This window comes from Lissotriton vulgaris, chromosome 1_1 (assembly GCF_964263255.1).
Source record: "Lissotriton vulgaris chromosome 1_1, aLisVul1.2, whole genome shotgun sequence".
Classification (NCBI taxonomy): domain Eukaryota; kingdom Metazoa; phylum Chordata; class Amphibia; order Caudata; family Salamandridae; genus Lissotriton; species Lissotriton vulgaris.
Genome location: NC_141685.1, coordinates 1826442760 through 1826470283, shown reverse-complemented (window position 1 = coordinate 1826470283; position 27524 = coordinate 1826442760). Strand labels below are relative to the sequence as shown.

General features: G+C 45.6%; 1 protein-coding gene across 1 annotated transcript in view; it reads right to left on the bottom strand.

The window, feature by feature from the left end:
* Nucleotides 1–27524, bottom strand: part of WASHC4 (WASH complex subunit 4) — a 975954-nt gene that overhangs the window by 498778 nt on the left and 449652 nt on the right. The window contains exons 22-24 of the mRNA XM_086919270.1: nt 24813–24967; nt 8703–8777; nt 8499–8603 (exon numbers count right to left, since the gene is read on the bottom strand). Of these exons, the coding sequence (XP_086775396.1) occupies nt 8499–8603; nt 8703–8777; nt 24813–24967 (335 nt within the window). The remainder of the gene's footprint in view (nt 1–8498; nt 8604–8702; nt 8778–24812; nt 24968–27524) is intronic.

The window sequence follows — 27524 nt, the reverse complement described above, 5'->3', positions numbered from 1 at the left end:
GGCTCCACAGTGAAGAAAGGCAGGCAGGAGAAGAAAGATGTAGCCTCACAAGGCTCCAGCACAACAAGAAGCAGGAGCACAAGGGTCCACGCCAAGGTCCCCGGCCGTGGACCAGAAAGAGCAGGCAGGCGCAACAGGCAGCTGGCAAGTACCATGAAACCGAGCGCCCACATCAAGCCGAGCGCAAGACGAAAGCAAAGGCCAGGGAAATCCAGAAAAAAACCCTAAAAGGAGACCATTCGGGACATAAACCAACCCACGAAAAGAAGTGGGACCAACCAGAAGAGAAGAGGAGAAATACATAGGAAGGACACGCCATCAGCCAGAACATAGGAAAATACCAAGAATCCCATCCCTGGAACCCCAGACAGAGGACCAGGCCGAAACACCTGACAAAAAAGGGCTTAAACACCACAGCACACGCCGCAGAGGGCATGCCAAAGCTGGTCCAGCGACGCAGCAGATACTGAGAATGACAGAACCTGGAGCAACACAAGCTATATATGTCTTCTGCTACCATGAAACTAAAGACACCTTCCATATCTTTTTGTTTGTTTCACCTTAGCGCTTCAGTTGCGATCTATTTGCTCGCTCATTTAAAGATATTAATGATATTTTAAAAATCGTTTACTGTGGTGCTGTATTCTTACTTTATTCAGGTGAGGCTTGTTTAAAAATCCACATAGGTGCAGATAGTGTTTCTTTCATCATGTTTGATTTTCTGCCCACCAAATATTCAGTTAGGGTGATATTTTATGAAATTCTAAACAGGCTCAGACAATGTATTTGTTATTTTGTTCTGTCTTCGGTCTGGAAATTAACCACATTGATAATTTAGCATAGCATAAAGAATCCACTTGAGCACCATTAATTATGGGAGTATCTTGTGGTTATCTCTAAATACTTTTTAAGGGAGACATGTGTGCCTTCAGTTACCAGTTGACAAAGAACAGTAATCTTTAGCTGATATGTTTGCCTTCCATGGACCAATTGGCCTTTTGATATCAGCTCATATGCTAAACCTAAATAAGAAACTCATATCTTCAAATCGGTTTCTCTCATTGGCCAGCTAGTCCCCCTATTCATTGTGTTTTATTCCTTTCATTTTGTGTTTTTATCTTTCCTTTCAGGCCCTTTATAGGGTCCTCCCTTTTGTACACAAAAACGGCTAAGCTATATCAATTAAAACAATGACAATGTTTGTACCAGCCACTAATAATGTCTGAATGTTACATAAAAAAAAAATCTTCTTGGAATTTTTGGTTTTTAAAAATTGTTCATTTTATTGTAGATTAAAAATTTGATGGTACTTTCCTGACGAAGACACTTTGTGTCGAAACGCGTTGAAGAAACCATCACTACCTCAACTTTGCAATTTTTTTATATTATGTATTTTGATTATAATGTAATGTGTTACCAAAATATATAAATTGTTTTTTATGTATTTTTTATTAATGTGCATATGAAAATTAAAACATTTTGATTGTTTTTATACAAAAATTCCTTTTAGTTCAGTGTTATTTTCAGCCTGCTGCTCTTCATTGTATTGTCAAACTTTGGTTGTTTGCCTGGGTGTGTTATTTGTCATTATACTTTTTTGCCCTGACCCAAGAAATTGATTGATCTTTCAGGGGGTCCTTGTTTTTCACAATTGCAACACAAGCTACACCCAGACAAGGTCAAAGAAACCTCACCAGCGGTATTCAGCGACGCCAGGAAAGGCGAGGAACCCTCCCAGCATAGGACAGAGCTATACAATAGCTACAAGTACCTCACCTCGGGTATGACACGTCCCAAAGAAAACATGGGACCCACTCTTAGAGAAAAAATCCTGCATCAGAGAACAAGAACATAAGACCTGTGGTAGGAACCACAGACGGCTTAGCAATCAGCCAAAAAATACACATTGCCAAAAGGGCTGAACCAGCAGCCAACAGAAGAGAGGGGCCCACCAAGGGATCCCGAAGGCAAGTCAAGTCACACAGAATATACACACAGCCACTCCAAACACCAGATTCCAGGAAGCAGGTTGGATAATGTCTCCCATCAAGCCCCGAGGATCAACAAGCCAGCCTACGGGGAGGGGGAGGGCGGAGCCCCGCAAGGAGACACTGAATTGCAGAGTCCGCATGAGTGTTAAACAAAAGGACCCCATCAAAGGGCAGGTCAACCAGACGCTGTTTTTCCTGAGAATATTAGGGAGCATCACACAGCCAAGCATGGTGATGGAGAATCACAGAACTGGCCATAGCCCGGCCGAGAGCATCAGCAACATCCAAGGCCGCCCGGAGAATAAACGCGGCCAGCTCTCGACAATCCAACACATGGTGTTGTAGATCTGCGCGGGCACCCTCATGGGATACATGAGAAAGAAGGGACTCCACAGAATCCCACAGGCTAGAGGTAACCCTGGCCAACACACAAAGAATGTTGAGCGCCCGCAAAGCAGCACTGGATGAAGCAAAGATGTTACACACCCATGAATCCAACCACCGGGACTCCCGAGATGGAGTAAACAACACCACAGTTAAGGATGGAAAAGCAGTCCGCAGAAGGGAGCCCTGAGGAGAAGGATGGAAGGAAAGGCAGACTGGGTCGTGCCGAGCAGGATGGTGGTGATGTAGGAGCGGTTGAGGCACCGTATCACCTATGTCAGGATGCCCCCAAAAGAGAGTTATTGAGCGAACGCTTCGAAAGAAAGGGACAGCTTCCATCCACCAGAGCCCTGGTGGAGAACTTTCAAGTGGTTATCCGTAGAGAAAGGGGTGAAGGGCCCCCTATTCGCAAAATGCCAGCAGCCGTGGAAATAGCCCGAACAAAGGCAACACTGGCCTCCGTAGGGTGCCGCGGGGGAGAAAGCAACTCCTCCATGGTCGACGGCTGCAAACTGAGCCGACCGTCCCCAAGTCCAGCTAGAGGGGGAAGCGGCCAGCCCCTGAATGGTGGGTGATCCACGGACGAGTGGGGAACTTGAGGGACTCCCGGGGAAAGCGGAGAAGCCGGTGGAGGAGCCAACCGGGAGCTGCGGAAAAGAGGGTCCAAGGAATGAGGCTGCAGGGACAGCGAGGAGCCCAGAGGAGCCCCGGAAGACGCCGGTAAAAAGGCAACGGAGCGGCGTCATGTGTCCAGAGAGGAAAAGACCAGGAGATGACAACCTTCCAGAGAGGAAGGAACCTCTGGAGACAAATCCAGGACCCGACGCCAGCACGGTGCCGTGGAGTCCGCCACAGGTGGCGGCTCGACGTCGATCGGCACTGGAGTGGACATTGGCGTTGCCGAGTTGACCTCCTCCACCACCACGTGTTCCCTAGGAGAATGGGGTGGGATCAGTAACGGCGCGACCTCGCACAGGGCAGCCGCCCGCATAGAGGACAGAGAGGGACTCGGGAAAGCACCCCATGCCCCGGCCTCCACCCTAGGCACCGCCAGGGCTGGGGAGGAAAGCCTTTGGTGCCGAAACAGCGCTGGCTAGGCTCTTGGGCCGAGGGGAACTCTGGGACAAGCCCCGAGTCCCGGCGATCTCCTGCGATGCCACAGGGAGCCCGAAGGGATTTGCGGCAAGGCAGGGATGCTGTGGGTCAAACAGTGGAGCCCCACAGGACCGCGCCCAGACGACACCACTCTCCTACAATTTGAAGCCGAACCCGTCAGCACCGGGGATAAAGCCGCTGGCGACGCTGCTGAAGGCCCCGCGCGAGGCAAGGGATCTGCAGGAGTTTCAGGAGGAGGAGGGGCCAAAGAAGTCTGCAGAGCCGCAACGCCGAAAAACAACGGGTAGGGAGGCGACCTCCGCCAAACGAGGACAAGGCTTCGGAGACAAGCTGCAGGACCTACCAGCTGGCGAGCGACGCCCTTGGGACCATAGCCCAGAGCGATGACGATAGTTTTTAAGTGTAGTGACCTCATTTATAAGAAAACGTATATCTGTCCTAAGTGGTGCTAGCACCAGCTTACACAGACTGCAATGGCAGCCTGTAGTCACAGTCTGAGTGGTCTTTCATGGGTGGCATAATACATGCTGCAGCCCGTGGGAGACCCCTGTTGTACATCTGCCCTGGGTACCTCAGTACCATATGCTAGGGACTTATAGGGGTATACCAGTAGACAACTGTGTAGGTACAGAAGTACTTACCATGGCAAATTTTGGGAGGTAGTAGACTGACTGGGGTCCTGAATAGCAGGATCCCAGTCAGACTAGTCAAAAAACATACACCAGCAAAAAGTAGGGGTAACCATGAAAGCAGATTCTACTTTAGTACACAACTCCCTCCCGCCATCCCCAAACAAAAGGAGATTAGACTAACCTTGCCCAGTTGAGTCTTCATTTTCTAAGTGGAAATATCTGGAGAGTTCATCTGCGTTGGCATGGTTACTCCCAGGTCTATGTTCCACTGAAAAGTAGATACTCTGTAGGGAAATGGACCACCTCAAAAGTTTGGGATTCTCACCCTTCATTTGTTTTAGCCATAAGAGAGGCTTATGGTCTGTCTGAGCAATAAAGTGAGTACAAAACAGGTATGGCCATAACTATTTTAAGGCACAGACTACAGCAAAGGCCTCCCTCCCAATAGCTGACCAACGCTTCCCCCAGGGGTCACCCTTCTGCTTATAAAAGCTACTGGTTGGTCCTGGCCATCTGCATTAAGTTGTCATAGAACAGCACCTACCTCTATCTTTGAAGCATCTGTCTCGGCAATGAAGGTTGTGGAGTAATCAGGACTTTGCAGAATGGCAGCAGTGCACATGGCCTGCTTCAGGTCATCACATGCCTTCTGACAGCTAACTGTCAACTGAATATTCTTAGGAATCCTTTTTGTCCACCCTAAGCGTGGAAGGGTATTCTCAGATGTGAGACCCTTGCTCATTGCACCATCAGGATTCAAGCAAACCGGGCCGAAGACGGCTGTAATGCCAGAAACCGGTCCCCGGGAGCTTGTTTCCTTCCCAGTGTAAGAATTGGCTTCTGTAGTTTGGTTTGTCCTGTTCCCATCATGCACTGGGACAGGAACAGACTAATTTGCATACAGTCAGGTTCTGAAACTGGGATGGTGCAGTGAGCTAAAAAACGGTGTTGGATCTAGCCCTGATCTTTTGACTGGGTGAGAGCTTTCTGTTTAATTCAGAGACTCTGTCCCTCACCACCCCTTTTTGTAAATAGGAATCCTTTTCGAGCTGAGATAATTAAGGGGCGTCACTATGGCCCCATATCGCTTAGTAAACCTCCTGCAGTACCCAGTCAGGCCCAAGAAAGCTCTGACCAGAGTCTGGGTGGTGGGAGCAACCCAGTCCATTATGGTCTGGATGTTGCTCTTTAATGGCTGAACCTGTCCTCCACCAACAAGGTGGCCTAAGTACACAAACGTGCTCTGCCATATCTTGCATTTTGTGGCATGGATAGTGAGGCCTGTCTTTCGCAGATCCTCCAGAACATTCCCGAGGTGGACCAGGTGATCCTCTTAGGTGGAGCTAGAGAAAACAATATCATCTAGATATGCTGCACTATAGCCTTACAGACCTGTGAGAACTTTGTTTACCAACCTCTGAAATGTGACAGGTGCACTCTTCAAACCAAAAGGCATTACAATAAATTGGCACTGCCCACTAGGAGTTGAAAATGCTGTTTCAGGCTTGGCATCCTCAGAGAGTCTAATTTGCCAGTAACCAGAAGTCAGGTAAAATGGACTGAGATACTTGGCTGAGGACAGAGTATCAATCAGCTCATCTGCCCTGGGAATTGGATGGGCATCAGTCCTAGTGACTGCGTTGAGTCCTCGCCAGTCTACACAAAACCTAATTTCTATTACCATCGTGGGTTTTGCACAGGTCTGGCACTAGCACAACAGGACTAGCCCAAGGGCTACCATAAGGTTCAATGACCCCCAACCTCAGCATCTTTTGGACCTCAGTCCTGATGCAATCGAGGGCATGGTGAGGTTGTCTGTAGATTTTACTCTTGACAGACAGACTCATGTACTTCATGGGTACACCAGGTGTTTTGACTGGGAGTCAGAGAGAACAAGTTTGGGAACTCACTGAGGACTTGGCTACCAAGGCTACTCCATCAAGTGATCCATCAACAGGGTCCAGAGAGAGGAGATCAGGAAGAGGATCACTCTCTTTCTCCTGTCCCTCATCATGTCAGCCCTGCCAATAAAAGGCTTTAGGCGGTTCACATGAAGAACTCTGTGAGGAATTCTTGGAGTGCCTAGGTCAAACAAGTAAGTGACCTAACTTCTCTTTTCAAGGATAGTGTGGGGCCCCTCCACTTGCCTTGGAGAGCTACTGGGAACCAAAGGCTCCAACACCCACACTGGTAAACAGTCAGCACCGCCTTCTGGTCATGCCAAGCTTTCTGAAGCTTCTGGCTGGCCTCAAGGTTTTTGCTGGGCTTCTTCATGTACTCAGTCATGCAATAACGCAGTCCAAGGAAATAGTCCACACTATCCTGTTTAGGAGGTTTGAGAGGCTGCTCTCAACTCTCCTTAACCAGACACAATGGACCCCTAACTGGATGTCCAAACAGACGTACAAATATGCTGAGCCTACCCTCTTCTGAGGATCCTCTCTGTAGGCAAAGAGAAGGCAGGGTAGTGGACATCCCATTTTCACCTGAGCTTTTCAGGGAGTCCCATGATCATACCTTTTACCTTTCAACAAGCCCACTGCACTGCTGGATGGTAGGGTGTGGTAAACGTGTAGTTTACACCACACTCTTTCCACGTGGCTGTTATGTAGCTAGACATGAAGATTGTAACTCTGAATGACTAGACCTACTGAGGAAACACCACTCTGGAAAACACCCCCAGAAGGGTCCTAGGCACCACAGTAGCTGTAGTGGTCCAAAGTGGAATAGCATCTGGATACCTTGTGGCATGGTCCACCACAACTAACATGTAACAGTGTCCAGATGCTGTAGGAGGGTTTAAAGTACCATCAAATGAGATCTAGCTATTTTGTTTGATGCCCTATGGAGCTACCTGGTTTAGCTATAGAGGAGATGGGCCGTGGATTCCCTCCTAGGTCGTCACCTACCCAGTCGGTTTTTAGACAGACTTCCTTTCGTCTCTCCTTGTTGTCTCTTCCCTTATCCTCCCTTTCTCACCTCCCCTGCCCCCTCCACTACTTTTCTCTCTCCTTTCTCTCCTCTACTAATGTATTGCCTATTTTTTTGATGTATTGTGTAATTGTTGATTCTCATGTAAAGCGCTCTGATACCTTCGGGTCTAGCCAGCGCTATATAAAACTCTTTAAATAAATCCCTACCCTATCAAAGGGAACCACAAACACTGGAAGTGGAATTAATCTAACCCAGAGATCTTTTCTGTCTGAGTAAAAAAAGTAGTAAAGGTCAACCCAGCAACTGAATGCCCACCGGAAACTCCTCTCTTCCTTCACTTAAGCAGGAGATGATCACAATGACCTTGGACTACTGCAATATGAAATGTGCAGGCTTTTACAAGAGCAAAAACAAATAATTACAAAGACAGAGCACCAGCCTACATGATGATCATATGCACTCGCCTGAAATCTCTCAACACGTTAGTGCGTCAAGTTCCAGTCGTCATGCATCATGCACCAGGTGTACAAGCAAATGGTGCATCTACCAACAAAACTTGACCCTTGTATCTCGTTCAGACACCTAAGGTAAGAGTATATGCTTGCACTGTGACAAGTAAGTATTAAACAAAATAAAAGAAGGAGGCAGATCCTTCGGAGTCCGCAGCTTTTGTTTATTCTCACTTCATCACAAGGCTTGACTGAACGGTGTCTGTAGTATTTTTACAACATCATTATTCCCAACCTTCTTTTCCTGTGTTGAAGGCACAAGCTAGCCTCATCTAAAATGTCCACTATAGCTGCCTCAGCAATGCCAGATAATGGGGAACACTAAATAACCTCATTTTGATGCCACAGCACTTTGAATGGCTGTACATAAGAAAATACAAGTCACTGCCTTCTCATAACAACATTCAACATTACTGTGACTGCCTCTCATATTTAATGTTTAAATTTTCACCACATTTTGCTACATTGGGCTACAATGAGTAAATAGAAGGCTTAATATAAGTAAACACAACAGCAGCAATAGACCGTGAATGTCATTACATCAACTAAAACTAAATACTAAATCCACTATATAGTGGTTACATTTAAAGTACAGAACACTTACACAAATTATTATTGACTGAGAAAAACTGAGCTGCTCAATGTACAGTGAATGAAAAAAAAATCACTTGCCCCATTTACCCTAGGCATATACGAAAATCTACACAATGCCCAAATTTAAACTCACAATATTTTGCCTCCAACGACGGCTACATGTGGGTGTGTTTAAAAGCATAGTCCTCAGACAAATGCAAATCCCAGAAGAGTGAAGAATGTATATTGTTTTTAGTAAAATAATCAGAACATGAAGGTTTGATAGTCTGCAGCTTGACATGAATTAAATGTAAATTAGTTTTTTCGGTTTTCTGTTTACAGAGACACAGATCTCATACCGTTGTGCTCATGATTCCAGTACCATGGGTTCTGATAGAGTTGGCAATGTGTCGAATATTTATTGTGTTCAAATGCTTGTTGTTGCTGGTTCTCTCAATGAAGATCTATTAAAACATGCAGGGAAGGATTAGTAAGTACCATTATTTGCTGTACAAAATAAAATCTTAAAAATCATTATCAGAATTACTAGAGTGTCCCTTTACCTGATTATTGAGATTGTAGAAGTAGCGGGACACAAACACATGGATATTTCTCATAATTTCCAAAACATCCAAACCCTAAAATGAAACAAGGTATAAGTAAACAGCAAGAAATCTTTATCCAACAGCAATATTCAATGCAGGATTTTTTGTTTAAACAAACAAGCCTAACTGGCCCTGTGAAATCAGACTCATGGATATAAATGGTGGGAAGGAGAGTATTGCATACATAAAAGTAGTTAAAACAGGTGCGCCGTGAGCAAATTAGGAAATTCTGCCCTATTACATGGAATGCGCTGCCCCCCAGGGCAGCCGCAAAAACATGCTGCGCATTCATGACAAAAACTGAGCAGCTGCTTCGAAGCCACTTCGTGTTTCACAGTGCAGGCGGTAACCCGCTTGCACTTTCAAGGGGGACTAGAGGTCCCCTTGCAGGCAGGTGCAGTAAGTGACTGCACCCTCCTGTTAAGGGATGTCTGGGGGTTCAATGGGACTGTTTTCAGAGAGCTTCCATCAGGGGACGCACTGTCAGAGTGCCTTTTAACAGCTTCTTTGCCTCTGTGCTCGCGTCTGTAATGCAGCGTGGACAGGGAGGCACAGGGAATCCCTCATTTGCATGGGGCCATGCTCCCATGCAAATAAGGGAACGCCCTCTAAAGAAATCGCTGGCGCTTTATGTGACAATATCACAAGCGTCTGCGCCCCTCTTCTGTAATACCAAAGCGCCCTTTGGGCGAGTAATAAGGGAGCAAATACCAGTTCCACCTCCAGGGCAGGGCACTTCCATAATATTGCCAATGTTAGCTAGATTGCCCTCCGCAACTGGGTGCCAGTGGACCACCATCAGGCTTCACCAAGAACAACAAAGTGCAACCTATCTCAGGGAGAAGTTTTTTTACATTCCTCAAATTCCAATCACTACCTTCAAATCACAGACATATTATATAAAAAAAAATCAAATTTTTGCTAACATCTCTGCTAAACTCTTTTGAACAGTCCTATGTCTGCCCAAAGTCTTTCGCATTGGTTCACATTGGTCATAGGGCTCAAATCAATGCTGACAGGACTTTTAGTATGAAGCATGAAGGAACCAGTTTTGAGATGCTTTTCTGGACCCAGAAGGTGCTAGAACCTTCAGTTTCTTTTTCAGATTTTTAGTGTGTTCTTCTATTCACCTGTTAAAACAAATCCTTTCCTCTTTATAAAGTACTGACCAGGAATTTCAACACAAGCCCAACAGTATTGAAGGGAGAGGAAAGGGGGGGGGGGGTATTATATGGTATCACTGTGTAATACACTTACCAACCCCTTTAGGACCAAGGGGTTTTGTTTGTCAAACCTTCAGCTCAACCTGGTCTGCTGTGGCTCAGAGCAGCAAGGTTTACACAAAAGAACAAGTGTAAAGCATTTAAACAGCACCAAAACAATTCAACAAAAAATCAAAGAAATCCGAAGCAGGGCAGTTCTTCTTCGGTCCCTCTTCTAGTACAGTCAAGATCTGAGTTCTGGGTGCCACGGCTTTCCTTCTTTATGTAGAGAAAATCAAGAGATGGAGTTCACCACTCTCGCCGTGTTGGATATCACCTCCGTGGAAAGCTTAGTTTTCAAACTTGACTCCCCACTTACCCCTCTAATTTGCATATCGTTAGATAGGTCACCCCCCATAATATGCCTCTCTTCCCCCAATTATTGGGTGAACAAATATCCCACCTAGTAATTAACCATGCTAAAATATTGTTAAATGGGGACTTCAGTTACTGGGCCAAAGACATGATGGGTGGTCCATGCTAATTAGAACTGACCGACCTACTCAACGGGCTGAGCTGTGTCCAACATGTGACATCTCCCACCCATATAAAAGGACATATCCTTGACAAAATTTGGACCTCTAATCTCACGGTGTCCACACCAACGGTGTCCCCAAGCACCGGTCTGATTTCCTAATCAAGTTTTCTCTTAACCCCTTCGATGCGCGTGACAAGGTCAACTCGTCATGGGCGTTACCTGCGCTGTGCGTGTGACGAGTTGACCTTCTCACGTAACGCGGAATTTGTCAAATCGAAGCGCTCAGCGGGAAAACCGCTAGCGTGCATGCGGGTAATAACTTGATTATATACAAACCCCCAGCTAAGGAGGGTCTAATGGCAAAGAACTGGAATCACATCAACACTAATGCCTTTTGAAACTCACTGGGGATCACTGCTCCCACTAATCAGATCTTGGATAACCAAAGTGAAGAAAATATTAAATCACGACTAACAGCAGCTAGTAATATCCATGCCACCCTTAGGAAAATCAAAACAGGCAGGTAACATGATGCCCAGAGACGGTTTTCAGAAGACCTAAAACTCCAAAAACTAGCCCTGAGACGCACTGAAAGCATCTGGAGATAGAATTACTCTCCAGATAAAAAAGACACTTACCAAGCTCAACTTAAACAATATAAAAATTCATTTTACAATTTAAAGCTACTCACTTCCCAAACAAGAATTTGAGCACTACAAATAAATCTAAAGAAATATTTGCCATTGTCACTTAGCTATTTAATCCAGATAGAGTTACAGCAAAAGTAGTTCCTACTCCGTCACTTTGTAATTCTCTGAATGTTTTATTTTTTTATAAAATCACTATTACAGCATCCCCGTAAACACTCCCCTTGATGCCTTGCCGGCGGTCTCCAAAAACCCTCACTCTCTAGATCAATTCTGCGCAATTAGCAAAGAAGCCTTCCTAAACTTGCTGACCAAAGTTAAATTGGGATCTTCTGTGACAGCTGCCCTCCGCACATTCTGAGAGAAGCTTTCTCTGCATGCCCTACCATGCCCTGAAGTGAAGGTGATGCATCAGGTCTGTGGGCTCGCCAGGGAGTGTGCTCAGGCGGAGGTTGGATTTGTGGACGATGGCGATTCCTCCTCCCGGGCGGGTGGGTGGTTTTTCCTGGAGATCTTGTATCCTTGGGGAATGGTGATGGCGATGTCCGGTCCCGAGGTGGAGTTGGTTCCATGCTTCGGTGAAGAACGCTATATCAGGGGTGGTGCTGCCGAGGAGGTCCCCGATTTCTATGGCGTGTTTGTGGAGGGATCAGACGTTGAGGAGGATGCATTCCAGGGTCTTTGTTTGAGTTGTGGTCTTGCGGGCGGGCTATGCCGGGTCCGTGTTCTTGGCGGTGCTGCAGGTGTGCCGGCAGCGGTGACAGCTGAAGGGTCAGTGGGTGTTGACTGGTGATGCTAGCTTGCAGTTGTTGTTGTGTCCTGGATTGAGAGCACGGAGTGCCGCTGGTTCGTAGCGTTGGCGTTGAGGAGGTCCAGGGTTCCTGGCGCTGGTCGGGTCAGGGACGGGCACAGACTGGCGCGCCCACGGCCCGCGTCCGCTGAGCGCCGCCATTAAATAGGGGTCGAGGAGGGCTGGACAGCTGGAAGACGGGAGCGGGGAGGGGAGCTGGATTGGGTTGGTAGCGTTGGTCGTGCGGGGGGGATGGGCCGCGGGGGCAGCAGCGGCAGAAAAGGCTAAAAGAGAGGAAAGAGTGGAAATGAGGCAGTGAAAGGTGCAAGAAAAGTGGGGGAAAGATACAGATGGAGAGTGGGAGGGGAAGATTACATCAGTGAAAAACTGGTGAAAACGGAGGAAAGACACAGAGGGGGAGTGAAAGAGGGAGACTGAAATCAGTAAAAAAACGAGTGAAAACGGAGGAGAGAGACAGAGGGGGAGTGATGGGGGAGATTGAAATCAGTAAAAAATGACTGAAAACAGAGGAAAGACAGAAGGGGAGTGAAAGAAGGAGATTGAAATCAGTGAAAAACAAGTGAAAACGGAGAGAGAGAACGGAGCGAGAGAAAGGAGACAGAGGTCCACTGCACCACTAGAGATGAGGCGCAGGTAAAACCTGCGGGTGGAGGAAGGCCTCACTTGATGGTGGAGCTGCGAGGGGGGAGAGCAATTTCACTGACAATGAGTCAGTGGTGTTGCTTGTCTGTCCCCACAGCGGCCGCCATTTAGTAGGGGTCGGGGAGGGCTGGACAGCTGGGAGCGGAGAGAGGAGCTGGATTGGGCCGGTCGCGTTGGTCGTGCTGGGGAAGTGGGGGGGGGGGGGGGGGAGAGGGGGGGTCGCGGGGGCAGCAGCGGCAGGGAAAAACGGGCAGAAAAGGCAAAAAGAGGAAAGAGGAAATGAGGCAGTGAAATGTGCAAGAAAGGTGGGGGAAGGAGAGTGAGAGGGGAAGACTGAATCAGTGAAAAATGAGCGACAATGGAGGAAAGACACAGAGGCGGAGTTAAAGGGGAGACTGAAATCAGTAAAAAACGAGTGAAAACTGAGGAGACACACAGAGGGGGGGTGAAAGGGGGATATTGAAAGCAGTAAAAGACTAGAGAAAACGGAGGAAAGACACAGAAGGAGAGTAAAAGGGGGAGATTAAAATCAGTGAAAAACAAGTGAGAATGGAGAGAGAGAGCGGAGCGAGAGAATGGAGACAGAGGTCCACTGGACCACCAGGGATGAGGCGCAGGTAAAACCTGCGGGTGGAGGAAGGCCACGAACAGCAGCACTCGAGAGTGCAGGGGCTCAGTGGAAGGCCTCACTTGATGGTGGAGCTGCAAGGGGGCAGAGCAATTTCACTGACAAGGAGTCAGTGGTCCAACCCACCCGCCCGGGAGGAGGAATCGCCATCGTCCACAAATCAAACCTCTGCCTGAGCACACTCCCGGACCAGCCCACAAACTTGATGGAATACCTTCACTTCAGGATACTAGCCAGCCCTACCACCACCCTCAGAGGAACCCTCATCTACTGACCCCCTGGAACCGGTGGACTTTTCGCCAACTCCATCACAGACATCTCCCCGCATGCCATTGCGTCCACCAACTACACCCTAATGGGAGACCTCAACTTCCACCTCGACAACCAACTAGACCCCAGCACCACATCCCTCCCGGACAACCTCCACAGCATTGGACTCCGCGAGATCGTGACTGAACCCACGCACTCAGCATGACACACCCTCGACCCCCTCTTCACAACAGGTCACTCCATCTCCTTCAGCCACACCACCAAACTCCCATGGACTGACCATCGATGCATCCACTTCACCCTCAGAACACCCACCATCCAAAGACACCTGCACCTGCTCCCACGAAGAAACTGGACCAGAATCACTAACCTCATCACTCCGCAACTCCACCCTAACCATCGCGAAAAACGATGACCCCAACACCGCAGCCCGAACCCTGCACGGATGGATCTCCGACAGCGCCAACACCATATCACCCCTCAAGAAAAACAACAAGTCAAGAAAGCCGGACGGTTTACCACCGAACTTCGAGAGTCCAGATGCACTTGCCGCCGCCTGAAGGAACACCAAATCCACAGAAGCCTACAACAACTTCAGAGCCGCCACCAATACTCACCAAAACAAGGAAAAAAGCGATTGAAGACAGAATCACCACTCACGCACACAACAGCAAAGAACTCTTCAACATCATCAGGGAGTTCCCCCAACCCGCCAGCGAGACCACAGACATCCCTCCCTCACAAGATCTCTGTGACAAACTCAGCACCTTTTTCCACCACAAAATCAAGAGTATCTACGACAACTTAGACGAAAACAACCAACACACTGAACCCTCACCAACCACCCCTAACACCATGAAGCCAGCGATCGACAACTGGACCGCCCTCACCACCGAAGACACACTGAAGACTAAGTCAATCCACTCCGGGGCCTCCATGGACCCCTGCCCCCACCACATTTTCAACAGAGCACCTGACACCATCGCACCCATGCTCTGCCACACCATCAACCGCTCCCTGGCAACCGCCACGTTCCCTGACTGGAAACACGCCACGGGCAACCCCGTCCTGAAGGAACCCTCGACGGACCCAACCGACCTAAAAAACTACAGACCCATCTCCCTGCTCCTGTTCCCAGCAAAAGTCATTGAGAAAGCCATCAACATCCAACTCGCCACATTCATCGAAGAGCACAACATCCTGGACTCTTCCCAATCCACCTTCAGAAAAAACTACAGTACGGAAACCGCCCTCCTCGCTGCAACACATGATATCCGCACCCTCCTGGATAAAGGAGAAAAAGCAGCCCTCATCATCCTTGACCTCTCAGCGGCGTTCGACACAGTCTCTCACCGCACTCTAATATGCAGACTCCATGACGTAGGGATCCAAGACAAGGCCCTCAACTGGATCTGCTCCTTGCTCTCTGGCAGAACGCAGCAGGTCAGACTCCTCCCTTTCCTTTCCTCTCCGACCCTACACCTACCACCTGCGGAGTCCCCCAGGGGTCCTCCCTCAGCCCTACACTCTTCAACGTCTACATGGCTCCACTTGAACCCATCGTCAGAACCGTAGGACTCAACATTGTGTCATACACAGATGACACCAAACTCATCCTCTCCCTATCCAACAAACCCAATACCGTCAAACACAATTTTCGAGAAGTCGTGGAACCCGTCGCCAAATGGATGAAAAACAGCTGCTTACAACTAAACACCAACGAAACAGGAGTACTCATTATGGGCCCAAACCCCGACGCATGGAACGACACCTGGTGGTCCCCTGTCCTCTGAATCGTGCCCACCCCCATGGACCATGCACGCAACAAGGGAATCTTCCTGGACTCCGAGCTCAAAATGGACCACCAGATCAACCCAGTCTCGTCCTCCTGCTTCCACACCCTCCGCCTCCTACGTAAGACCTTCAAGTGGATCCCCTTCAAACACAGAAAGACCGTCACTCACGCCCTGGTCACCAGCAGACTCGACTACGGTAACACACTCTACTCTGGCATAAACAAAAACCTCACTTGCAAGCTACAGGACATCCAGAACGCCGCAGCAAGTCTGGTCCTCGACCTGCCAAGACACTGCCACATCTTCCAGCACACACCCCAGAGGACCGTACGATCTGCCCAGCTCTCCTATGCTGCGGTCCCCCGCACCAGAAAGACCAGATCGGGAGGCCGCTCCTTCTCCTTCCTCGCGTCCCAAGCCTGAAACGCCCTGCCGCTGCACCTCAGACAGACAACATCGCTCCCCATCTTTGCAAGAAACCTCAAAAGCTGCCTCTTCCACAGACCCCCCCCCCTCTTGATGGACTGGAGCCTTCTAACCCCCCCCCTTCCCCCAGAGCCTTGAGACTCTTACGGGTGAGTAATCGCGCTTAGCAAATGCCCGATTGACTGCCCTCGGTCTTCTGAATGACTCATAAAATCAGGAGTCTGTTCCCAGAGCCTTTAAAGAAGCAGTAACAGTTTCTCCTATTAGGAAAACTGGTGCAGACCATTTGGTCCCGTTGAACTATAGCTCCATCTCGCTGCTCTTTTGTCAAACCGGCACTACCAAAGCTCTGGAGCTCCTTGCTCTATCAGCGGCTTGCGACACGCTCAGCCATGATATCCCGGTGGACCGTAACAGGGATGCAGGAATTCAGGGATCTGCCCTCAAATGGCTCAAGTCTTTCTTAGTTAGTCATTCCCGTTCTGTTTGCCTCTCCCAATTCACGATTCCCAATGTCAAGATGACCTGCCACTTGCCGCAAGGATCTTCTCTGTCCCAGCACCCGTTCAATTTCCACCTTCTCGCATTAATCCAGTCTTTAGGAGAAAGAAATGTGTGCACCTTTAATTATGCAGATGACTGGCAATTGATCTTCACCATCGACAACACCCCTAACTCCATCCTGAATTAACAGACAACTATGTTACTGTTACGCTGGGCGCCGGTAGGGGTGCAGTTATGGGCAACAAGCGGGCTCGGGTTAAGGCTGGTTTTATTGAAGCAAGCAAATGATCAGTACAACTCTTTCTGCTGGGGGTGGGTCGTCGAGGGGACCTGCTTCGACTGCGTCTCCGATGGCGGACCTTCTCCTTCTTGCGCAACCCTTCGGGACTTCGAGGGGGCGGTTCTTCCTCTTCCGAGTCCGTCGCGGCGGGACGTGTGGCTTCCCCCAAGAAGGCAGAGAGAAAACAAGGGTGCCGTGAGATCACTGTTCAATGGCTCTGTTTCAAGGGAAGGGAGTGAGGGAATTCACCGGTGCTCTACTGTACAAGTGTGCACTAACGTGAGGGGGGGAATGTGCACGGGGTAAAGGATACCGGGATATTAGGCTTCCCGTGGTTTGGTACCTAGAGTACTTCTACTGTCTTCCCACTGTTTACCACCTACTTAAAGTAGGTGGTAAACTGCAAGTATTTTGTGACCACAAATGCGGGCAGTAAACAAGCAATGGTACATACCATTCTGACTCGCTATTAGGAAGGGACGCCCTTGGCACAAAAAACCTGAAAGGGAGACCTTCTGAACAATTAATCTAGGATATGTTCTCCCAGAATATGAGCATCAAAATAAAGTATCCATCTGCCTAAGCTGAGAGAGACTCATAGGTAGGGTGACTGTCTTGGGTAACTTGAGATACAAGGTAAGACAAACCCTTTTTTTTAATTTACAACACTCACTCTAGCAGTAGCATGCTTCATCAACTGGTTCATCCTGGCTGCTAAAGGTCAGGATGCGCTCAACTGTATTCCACAGAGCTCTTTGTATATATACTATTTTAGTGACCAGGGGTTAATTTTACAACTTTAAAATTACTCACAGATGCCCAGGTATCCCTTTATTTACTGGGTGTATTGACTGCCGCAAATGAGCTCCTTTTTTTTTTTTAACTCCACTAATGTTTTTGGATAATTAAAGGATTTCTCAGCTTTGTTTATTTAACTAAATGGAATACATAATATGTTCCACATATGAGGCCACCCAGGCTTTCCCTGCACGGGTCTCCGAGAGTACATTCAGCTTGGTCAATTGAGACTCACTACAGTCAGTAGTGTATCCCAGAAAGCGTGACTTTTTCAGTTTTATTTTCACATGTGCACTTAAGTTTATTGACTGACTGCCCATAGTAATCAGGGATGGTTGGGACTTCATTTCCCATCAGGCTTTCATGGTGGACTTGCAATGCACCTTCAGATGTTCATGCGCATTCCGCGTCGGCTACAGCACACGAGGCATCATCCCCACATGTGAGCCCGATCACTCATTTGAGAGTAGTACTCGACAATAAAAGTATTCCCCGGATACCGTTTTTTAGTTCGGCGAGCCAGGCCTTTTGGTACCAAGTAGGTTCACGGCGGTTTCAGGACCTTGGAATCGTGAGTACAGGAATTTGGTCCCCATGTAGCCATTGTGGAACGTTTACCTCGTACACAGCCCTCTAGGCCAGCAGTTGAGGGTGGCAATTTTTAACTGATTCACATGTGTCTTTGTCTTCTGATCGAGAGAAACATCGGCAATAGCCTATCAACGCAGCACTCCAGACTAGCAGCTCAGATTGGTTTGTTTAACAGAATGTATTTGTTTGTTTGCCTTCTCATATGCTATCCCAATGGACCCTAGTGTTTGACTACAGGGCCAAACCACCATCTGCATCCTGTGAGGCTTGATAACTACCTGTACGGGTAAGTTTTGACAAAATGGCAATCTAATGTGCATTCCCATTTTGTCAGCCTCCATACCACGGTACACCTCGACATAAGCTTTTTTAATTCAGGCATGGCTTGCAGTGACCACTATTCTCACAATGTAACAAGAGCGAGTGTTCATAGAATATTTATCTGCCTCACAGTAGACACAAGACCAGACTTACGCTTGTTTATAACAAACAGGCTTAGTATGAACAGTATATGAGTAGCCCACACATAGCATGCTTCATACATGTATACTCAGGTATTTACCCTGTTGTAACAGCATAAAACGTATTGGTCTGTTTTCACATGTATGGTGCAGCTGGTATTATAGTACCAGTCTCGGGACAGGCAAGTAGTCACTGTGTTGTAAACACAGAATGCTAGCTTGTCTTGACGGCTGTCATGGCAGGGCTTGGGATTTAACTATGAGATGCAGTGCTACCGGGTGGAACATGAGTTTGTTATGTGAACTGGTGAAGGGTGGAAGCATCTGCATGTGTTGTACCAGGATTATAGCAATAAAACTCCGCTAAGCAGTATGTGCGAACGGTGATTCTTCACAGATTTGGCGACGAGTTGCAGCGTGGTCCTTATACAGAGAACCTATGCAGGAAAAGTGTATTCTGAAGGAAACTTCCTCGGGATCAAAATGTGTGTACATTGCAGATGCCGTAAGGAAGATTACATATTAAATCCTTACTTTCTTCTATTACTTTACATGCGTTTAAGTTAACTTAATTTTTACAACTTATGTTTGCACAACTGTTGATCCAACAGCTTTAATAACCGCAAGGGAGACATGTGAAATTCCAAAGCTGCTACTCAAGATGTGTGAACGTACATGCGCCTTCCCTTGAGCAAGCCCTATCACCTGAAGATTATATGTGGACATGCACACAAAGCTGATAGCCTGTGGATATTACATTCAACGACGCATGGCAGTCATTTTTAGGGAGTGAACACAGTCAGTCACTAACAATCGTGAGTGTTTCCTTGTGCATTACCATTGCAAAGATATTGATCTCTTTAAAAGGCGTGGCGCACGCTTTTATTAGTACGCACCGGCATCTTCGGGAGTTGTTCAGCGGCAGGCGCATGTGTGACGTGCAGAAAGCCTGTTGCTCTCGGCGACAGGCTTGTGTGCTTACACAAGAATTTCATTTTTAAAGGCTTGTCAGGTGAATTCAGCAACAGGCATGTTTTGGTTAAACTAGCAGTTGCACTTCGTTTCAGGTACTGTAGAAAAATAACCTAGCAATTGCACTTTATGTCATGTGCTGGGAGAAAAAAAAATACGACATTTAGAAATTAATAGTGAATCTTTCCAACTAGTAGGGCCTCTGGAAATGTGCGGAATGTATCCCCTCCACAACCATTTTTGGCAGCTAAAGGAGAGCCTTTTTGATATGTAATGAGTGGAAACAGTACTTTGTAAACTATATTTCCACATTTGAGGATAAGCACTTAACTTCTAAGGAAAAGAAGATTTTATTGTACTGTTTAGGAGCTGGTGGGTTTAAGATGTATAATCGCATGCAGAAGAAAACCAGACCACAAGGACAAGGTGACATCTATAAAAATGCTTTGGAAGATTTAGACTTGCACTTTAACCCTACGGTTTTTGTGTCAGTAGATCAGTACAAGTTCTTCTTTAGGAAGAAGGAAAAGGATGAGCCTGTGAAAGACAATGTAGCAGCAAAAAAAGATTTTACATTAACATGCAGGTTTGCTAATCTGCAGGAAGTGCTAATACGTGACCAAATTGTCATGTGTGCTGTAAATGCTAATATCCAAGACAGGTTGTGGATAACTGAGGAGTCAACAGTTCAAGAGGTAGTAAATGTAGTGAAAAAGGCGGAATTAACTGGTAAATGTGATGTGAGAGGGTGGTCCAGAACAAGGATAGAGACACACCCTCTTTCGATCATGCCAAGCCTGAGACAGTCGTGGGACTGGAAGGGTTAATCGAAGTACCTCCCTCATATCTACAGGAAGAAGGGGCCGGCTGGGGACAGCCCAGGGAATGGGCAATGGAGGACGAACCAGAAGAGGCAGGGCATTCGGCTTTAAGAAGGACGACGTGTTAAGTTCATGGCGACAGAACCGGAAGGCGCTAAGCCAAGCCGAGAAATGACAAAACGGTCAGAAGAGTAATGGATATTTTAAAATCCAAGGGCTTAACTGCAGAGCTCAAGAAGTGTAAATTTGCCAGATAAAGTGTAACGTAACTAGGTCATAAAGGTTTGGTGGAGGATATCAAGCCAAAGAAACAATAGCTAGAGGCTGTAGAGCAGTCATCGGTACCCAGCAGTAAGGAAGAGGTTCGAGCCTTCTTGGGGCTCGCTAAGTTTTATTCAAGGTTTCCAGAGAACTTTTCTAGTAAAATGTACAACATTAGACAACTCCTCAAGAACAGGAACAAGTTTCAGTGGTCAGTAGTGTGCCAGCAGGAATTTGAGTTGGCGGAACTTGAAATGTGCACTGCATTTCCTATGCAACGTTTTGACCCTACATTAAGGTCTATTGTCACCACTGATGCGAGTGGCAAAGGCATCAGTGCAGTTCTCATGCAAGTTAATGAGCCAGGTGAAGAATGTGTAGAATTTTTTGGATCACGCTCACTAACTCCGACTGAAGAAAAGTATTCAGTGATCAAGCGGGAAGCCTTAGCTTGCTTGTGGGGGTTAGAACAATATAGACCTTTCATTTGGGGGAGTCATGATGTTTTAAGGAGCGGCCATAAACCGTTTACTACGGCCATTCCACGAAGGGGTTGTACACTGCATCTTCCAGTTTTGGAAGATTGTCTGTGAAGCTACTTGATTTTAATTACAGTCTACAGTATATGCCTGGGGTGCGGAACAAAGTAGTCGATTTTTTAAACAGGTTACCCCTACCTGTAGTAGATACCTCAGGGGAAGACATTGACCAAACAGTGTAGCCAATGTCTCTCGCCTCCTGAATAGATTCCCAAGCGAAGAGGTAAATGTGATTACAGCTGAAGATTATAGAAGGGTGGCCTGTAAGAAGTATTGTTTCCAAAGTTTTAAAAACATACTGGGAAGTGAGACAAGAGTTATCTATGGAAGGTAACAAAATACTAAGTAACACTAGAATCGTTCCACCTAAAAGTTTACGACCCTGGATAATGGATTTGTGCCATAAAGGGCACCTAGGAATAGCCAAGACAAAAAACAGTATTAAAGAATGTTACTGGTGGCCAGGAATGAGTCTAGAAATTGAAAGGATGGTCAGGAATGACATGGCTTGTGAGAATGCAGATAAAAGTCGAGTTGCTTTCAGACCACCTTTGTGTCCTGTTAGCGTCCCAGAGATGCCTTGGGAGATATAGGTCTTGATATAACAGGCACCATTTTGAATGGTGCAGTCCTAATCCTAGACAAAGTTTATCAGAAAGAGGGCTTACCCAAGCAAGTCATCACCGATAATGGCCTTCAGTTTACTTCGGAGGCGTTTGGGAATTTCCTAGAATGCAATGGCATCAAACATTCTACTACCCAACTCTATCATCCTGCCCGAAATGGTGCAGTAGAGAAAAGTATTAGAGTGATCAAAGGAGCTATACAGTTACCTAAAAATAACATTATATAGTTGTAAATTTAGCAGTTCCGTACTATTTGGGCATTTAAGATTGCCCCGTGTTCCACAGAGAGACATAATCCTTTCGAATTATTTAGAGGCAGGACTGCATTTTCCAAGGATAATATTGGTTGGATGCCTTAAACTAAAAAGGTGATGTGGGACCATGATGTTGTCAAGGCAACGATTGATGAGGCTAAACTGATGTACAAGGAGTATTATGATGCCAAGCACGGATGTAAACCTACATATCTGCGTGTGGGGGACTTGGTAAAGGTGAAAAGATCTGGGGCAGAGCAAATTTTCAAGACCTTATGAGGATAAATGATTTTTTTTCGTAATGCTGCGTTTATTGAGCAACAGTAAGGTACGACATATGAGTTTCTTATCCATATGTAACAAAAGAGCATTGCAAGGGGGCATGGAAAGAAAAGGAACCTTTGATTGTTTGTCTGATGAGGGAGGAAGTTCCACGCCCAGAAGATAACATCATACTCTGAATTCTAGGAGTGTTAAGGAATAACGCTGATGGGAACAAAACAGGACGGTTTGGAAGAGGGATGGATAAAGAAGTTAAGCTAAAAGATTACATATGTGAATAAGAAGTTATAAGTCAAAATGTATATAGAAACCAGTCGAACTTTAAGATTACATATATGAGTAGGAAGTGATATGTCAGAAATGTATCTATGTTTCGCACATTTATGTTTTTTTAGTCTTGTATTATTTAAAGAGGAAGATTTGTTGTGAACATAGAATACTACCATGTCATGACGGTTGTCATGGCAGGGTTTGGAATGTCACCATGAGACACAGCGCTAAAGGGTGGAACAGGAGTTGGTTATGCGGATAATTGAAGGGAGGAAGCATCTACATGTATTGTACCAGGATTCAGGAATGAAGCTCAGCTAAGGAGGATGTGTGAGAAGTGATTCTTTACACACCCCTGTCGCATGCCAAGATAGGTGAATGCAAGAATCCAGAGCTGGACTCATCCCTTACACCATTCCCTTGTTTCCCTGGCCAGTTCACTAGCCCGAAAATATATACAGCTCAATTACCTGGTTCATAAACCGAGATTTAGCGCCGAAGAAAGGCACTGTACCAATTGCTTAGAGTTGCCAATAAAGGTGTCCTAATTTGAGCCCAGGTAAGAGTGATCTTCTAATCCGATTCTGAAAGGTCGAAAACTAGTGATTATATTTTAAAAATGGCACTGTTACAGAGACCATCCTAGATGACATCATCAAACAAGGCAATATTATGGAAACGCTTATCATTGCTGATTGTTAGACATGCATGACAGGGTACAGAAGTATTTTTTTTCTCCATAAAGAAGAATGAAAGTGAAAAAGGAATCATTTTAATTTCTTCAGTAACGTCTGGATTCTTTAAAGCTTTAATATGATGCTAACTAGCCTCAGTCCAGCCACTTCAGAACATGTTAATCACCTTGGGATAGTTAGGTGCACTGAAGGATTTAAATCAGGATTTCAAATCTAGATGGAGTCCATTCAAGTCCCCAGCACAGGAGAGCAGTTTCTCCAGCTAGAAGTCATCAAAGGGGTGGCTGGAGTTTATTGGCTACAGATTTTTCAGATGAGGACAGAATCTAAAATGGAAGGATTTAATAATCTTTGTCGCTAGTTTGAAATGGGGTTCCAGTCAGAGACGTATGGATTTAATGCTTATCTAAAACACAAAGGGCCATATGTACAAACACATTCCCCCATAGACACGGAAACCCTTTAATACATCTGACCCAAAGTCTCCAGCGATTTCTGAACCTTTGCTCGTTTATGAGGTCCCCACAATGCTGAGCTACTTTTTTCTACAGGAGAGCCTTTTAGCGTTCTTCCACCTCTCCCTATGCTGTTGGATCAGACCTGAATGATTCAAGCGCCAACTTTCTGGTAAGAAGGTAACAGATGTTTTTGTAACCCAGCTTAAACAGTAGAGTAATAGCAGAAGTATTAACAAATCTAGACACTTATACGTTTTCTATGGTGATATGGAGTAGCGGAAGGAGCGATATGATGTATGGGTATGGGGAGAGGATGTAGCCTTACGGCTAGAGCGGTTGACCTCGAAGCTGGGGAATTGGGTTTGAGTCTCAGCAACGACACTCAACATCCTGTGATTCTGGGCAAATCACTTAATCTCCCAGTGACTAACAAAAATGAATGTGTCCTTCTGTAACAAAACGGGTGCTTTGTAAAGCACCCTGAAAGGCGATGTCTCGGGTCTAGTTTGCGCTATATAAAACTGTAAATAAAATATGAACAGTATCAGATAAATCACTAACTTCATCACTGTAAAGATACCGCGGTCTGGAAATCTTAGGAGAAGGCGTTTTAGGTTCTTGTATCTATGTGTTGGGTTTGAGGAGCCCAAATGATTGTTGGGCATTCCTCTAGCCAACAAAGGCTAATGTTTAATAGACTGCAATGGAAACTCTAATTCATCCAAAAGTAAAAGCATTTGGAAAAAAAAGATATTGGATTGCTTGCTGCAGTAAGAAGATAGGTATATCCTCTGTGAACAGTTGGAAGTTGAGACTATTGTTTGATGACCTGGCCCAAATGGTGCATCACACACCAAACACCATGGAACATTCAAAATGGTGACCAATGTCCAAAGTATAAAGTGGGAGAGTTACATTTTTTGACCCAATCGAGGATATTTACCAGGATGAAACAGCATACAATTGATAACAAACTGACCAAACTGAAAATGTTCAAAGGCAAACAGTCATTTTGTCATAATAAGATTGTTAAACTACCATATGACTCAGTAAAGATCGTACAGTGCTAAAACCGTTTACGCTTGCAATGCTTTTGGACAGTTGAACTACTCTTCCACAATATTTGTGATACAGGAATCTCTGGTTAATGATGATCTAAATCAATTTGTTTAATGGTAAGGTAGGAATTGTGTACCTTCTTGAATGTTTTGAAAAACAAATTCATTGGAAAAATAAACAATGTTTAGCAGTCACCTTTCCTTGGAACAAATCATTTTACACAGAACACTAATTTACCTGTTCTAATGTTTGACTTGGCAGATGTGCCTCTGTCATAATTAGTCCATACCGCTGAGATGCTAGGTTCCTCATTTCACTATATGTGGCCCAGTCATGAAGAGCTACTGTGGTTAGATTGTAAAACGTTGAGTCCAGATAGTGCGTCACATATGCTGAAAAACAGGAAAGAATACATCCAGAATAAAGTGACAAATAGATTTTTAGACAGGGCAAGAAACATTTCATTCTTTTATTCATAGCTGCATTTTGACCAGAGTCCTACCAGCACCAGAAAGGCTATACAGAAAAAAAACACAGCAAGACAAGAGGAATAACTAAGCTTTAGCTGTCATCAATAAAGTAAGCAATAAAGCTTATAGTGTATCATACACAAAAAGATCATTAATCAAAATCGATGATTTACAGCATCTGACGGACAAGTGCTGTAATTCCTGAAAACCCAATGTAAAGTCTGTGGCATACCAGGCACACAATGGTTCAAGTTAGGACTACAAGTGACAGCAAACTCAGAACCTGCATGCATCCCTCCGGGTCGTGTTATACTGCCCAGACGCCTATACAGTTCATCTTTTGTAGTCTGCAAATGTTGAGTCTAGAATAACAGGTATCAACTGCCTGGTACACTCTCTAGTGTGATCCCCTCACCACAACTTCTATTTAATCCACTTACTGATCATTGCGTGTGATTATTCTTTTTGCCCATTCATGCATCTCGTTATCATACTCTGTACTTAACTGCAATATCAGAGGTGTGGAATTCCTATAGCTAGACACCTAGGACATATTGTTTGGGGTCAAGGACAAGAAGATTTCATGTTTATTTTGTCCTTGGGACAAGCAGGCCCAACCTCCTGCAGCACAACCCCTTTGCTTGCCAGATTACACTACAACATTATAGATCAGGGAAGGGCATTGTCAGCAGCACTACCGATAGTGGTTCCAGTATCAAAATGTGTACACCCGTTTGCAAAGTTTAACAATATAAGGCTATGTATAATGCTTCCAGGATGCTCTCTGATTAGATGCAAATGATTTGAAGCAAGATTGAGGATTCTTTGCTTTCAAAATAAAATAGTCATAAAAAAAATGCAACTTGGAAAAAAAGGTTTTTGCTAAACTACTATGAAATTTTAGGTACCACTTCTTTGAAGCATCGTTTAGCTAAATGTGTTGATGCATGCTAGTATTCCCCCAAAATATTCAAAAAGGAAAATCAGAGTAACCAGTTGCAAAACACTATAGGGAACAGGAAAATAAAAAAGCATTGGCAAAGCCAATAGGTATGACTTTGGTGGTCAGCCTTTTGGTTATGTTAATGCGTGACTTGTTTTGATGAGGTTTTTGTAAAACTTTATTGTTGTGGGCGCCTCCTGGTCCTCATTACTGTAACAAATATGGGTAAAAGCAAAAATATTTTTTTCTAAAAAACCAAACATTGCCACAGTAGTTCCTGTCAGTGAACAAAACTACTTTGAGTGCAAATATGCTCCTTTTGAAGAAAGGTCAGAATGCTGTTACTCACTCAAGCCAGTCAGACCTAAAAATGGGCCCAATTCTTAAAGTCACAAAAGAGCGACCATGGTATACGTCTTTGAGGTGTGCAGATTTATGGCTTTCATTACTTGACAAGAATTTACAGAAGTAGGTCAGGAAGTTGTACTCCTCGAAAATATTTGTTAACTGCATTTTATCATTGGCAAATAAGCATGTGTATGTTTCCTCATGCGAGAATCGGTTGCGCTGTAGTAAGTTCTCTTTCCCACCAACAACTTTTTTCTCAAACCCTGGAAGAAGTTTTTCCTCCAGTCTTGTCAGGAGTAAATTTCCAACCTTACCTTAGATGGGAAAATATTAGAGACAAGCTGATGAAAACCCATAAAATGTGCAAGTTAGCAGGTTTGCACTGACTCAAAAAGTCATTCCGACCATAGGGAACTATTGCTTACCGCTACCTCCAGTGCAAAGATGGCAAAACAAGGGAAATGCTAGCATTCAAACCATAGTATGGTATGAGCTCGGGAATAATCAGAGAGGCCATTTTCAGAGCTCTTACACAATGAGATTGCTGCCATAATTTCTCACCGCACTACTTGGCACCAAAGGGATAAGTGGATTTTGTTATGGGACAAGTAGTTTTATGAAGCAACCTGGTCCATGGACAAGTAGGTATTTTATTGAATTCCACATTCCTGAATATCATAGTTATCCTCATTTACATAAATCCTGCATTTAGTCACTCAACAGTTATTCCACAAGTCCCAGTGTCAACCATCATCCAACCTTATTCGCTGTGTGTCCTTCTTACACTTCCTACTTGTGGCAGAGGGTTCTATAGGAAGTGGCGGTTTAGGGGATGAACCAAGATAAGGGTTCCATTTGCAACTTTTGTGGTTAAATGCTCAGGGCATCGGCCTGTCTGCTCTTAGTAATATTTTAGACAGAGTAGCCTTAAACAATTCGATGCCCAAGTGTGTTGTTTATTTCGTAACAGCGCGGCCCAAAAACTTCAATACAGATCTATTTAAAAAAACAATTAGATGCCCACCAAGATGCCATTTTGACTGTTGCTCTTTTCCTAACTCAGCAAGACCTTTTCCTTCCAGACAGAATATGCAGGATCTAGCAGTAAATAATACATTTAGCAGTGGTCAGCTTTGTGCAAATCTAGTTTCCTCACCATTCAAACCCGGACGTCAAACATTTAAGAAA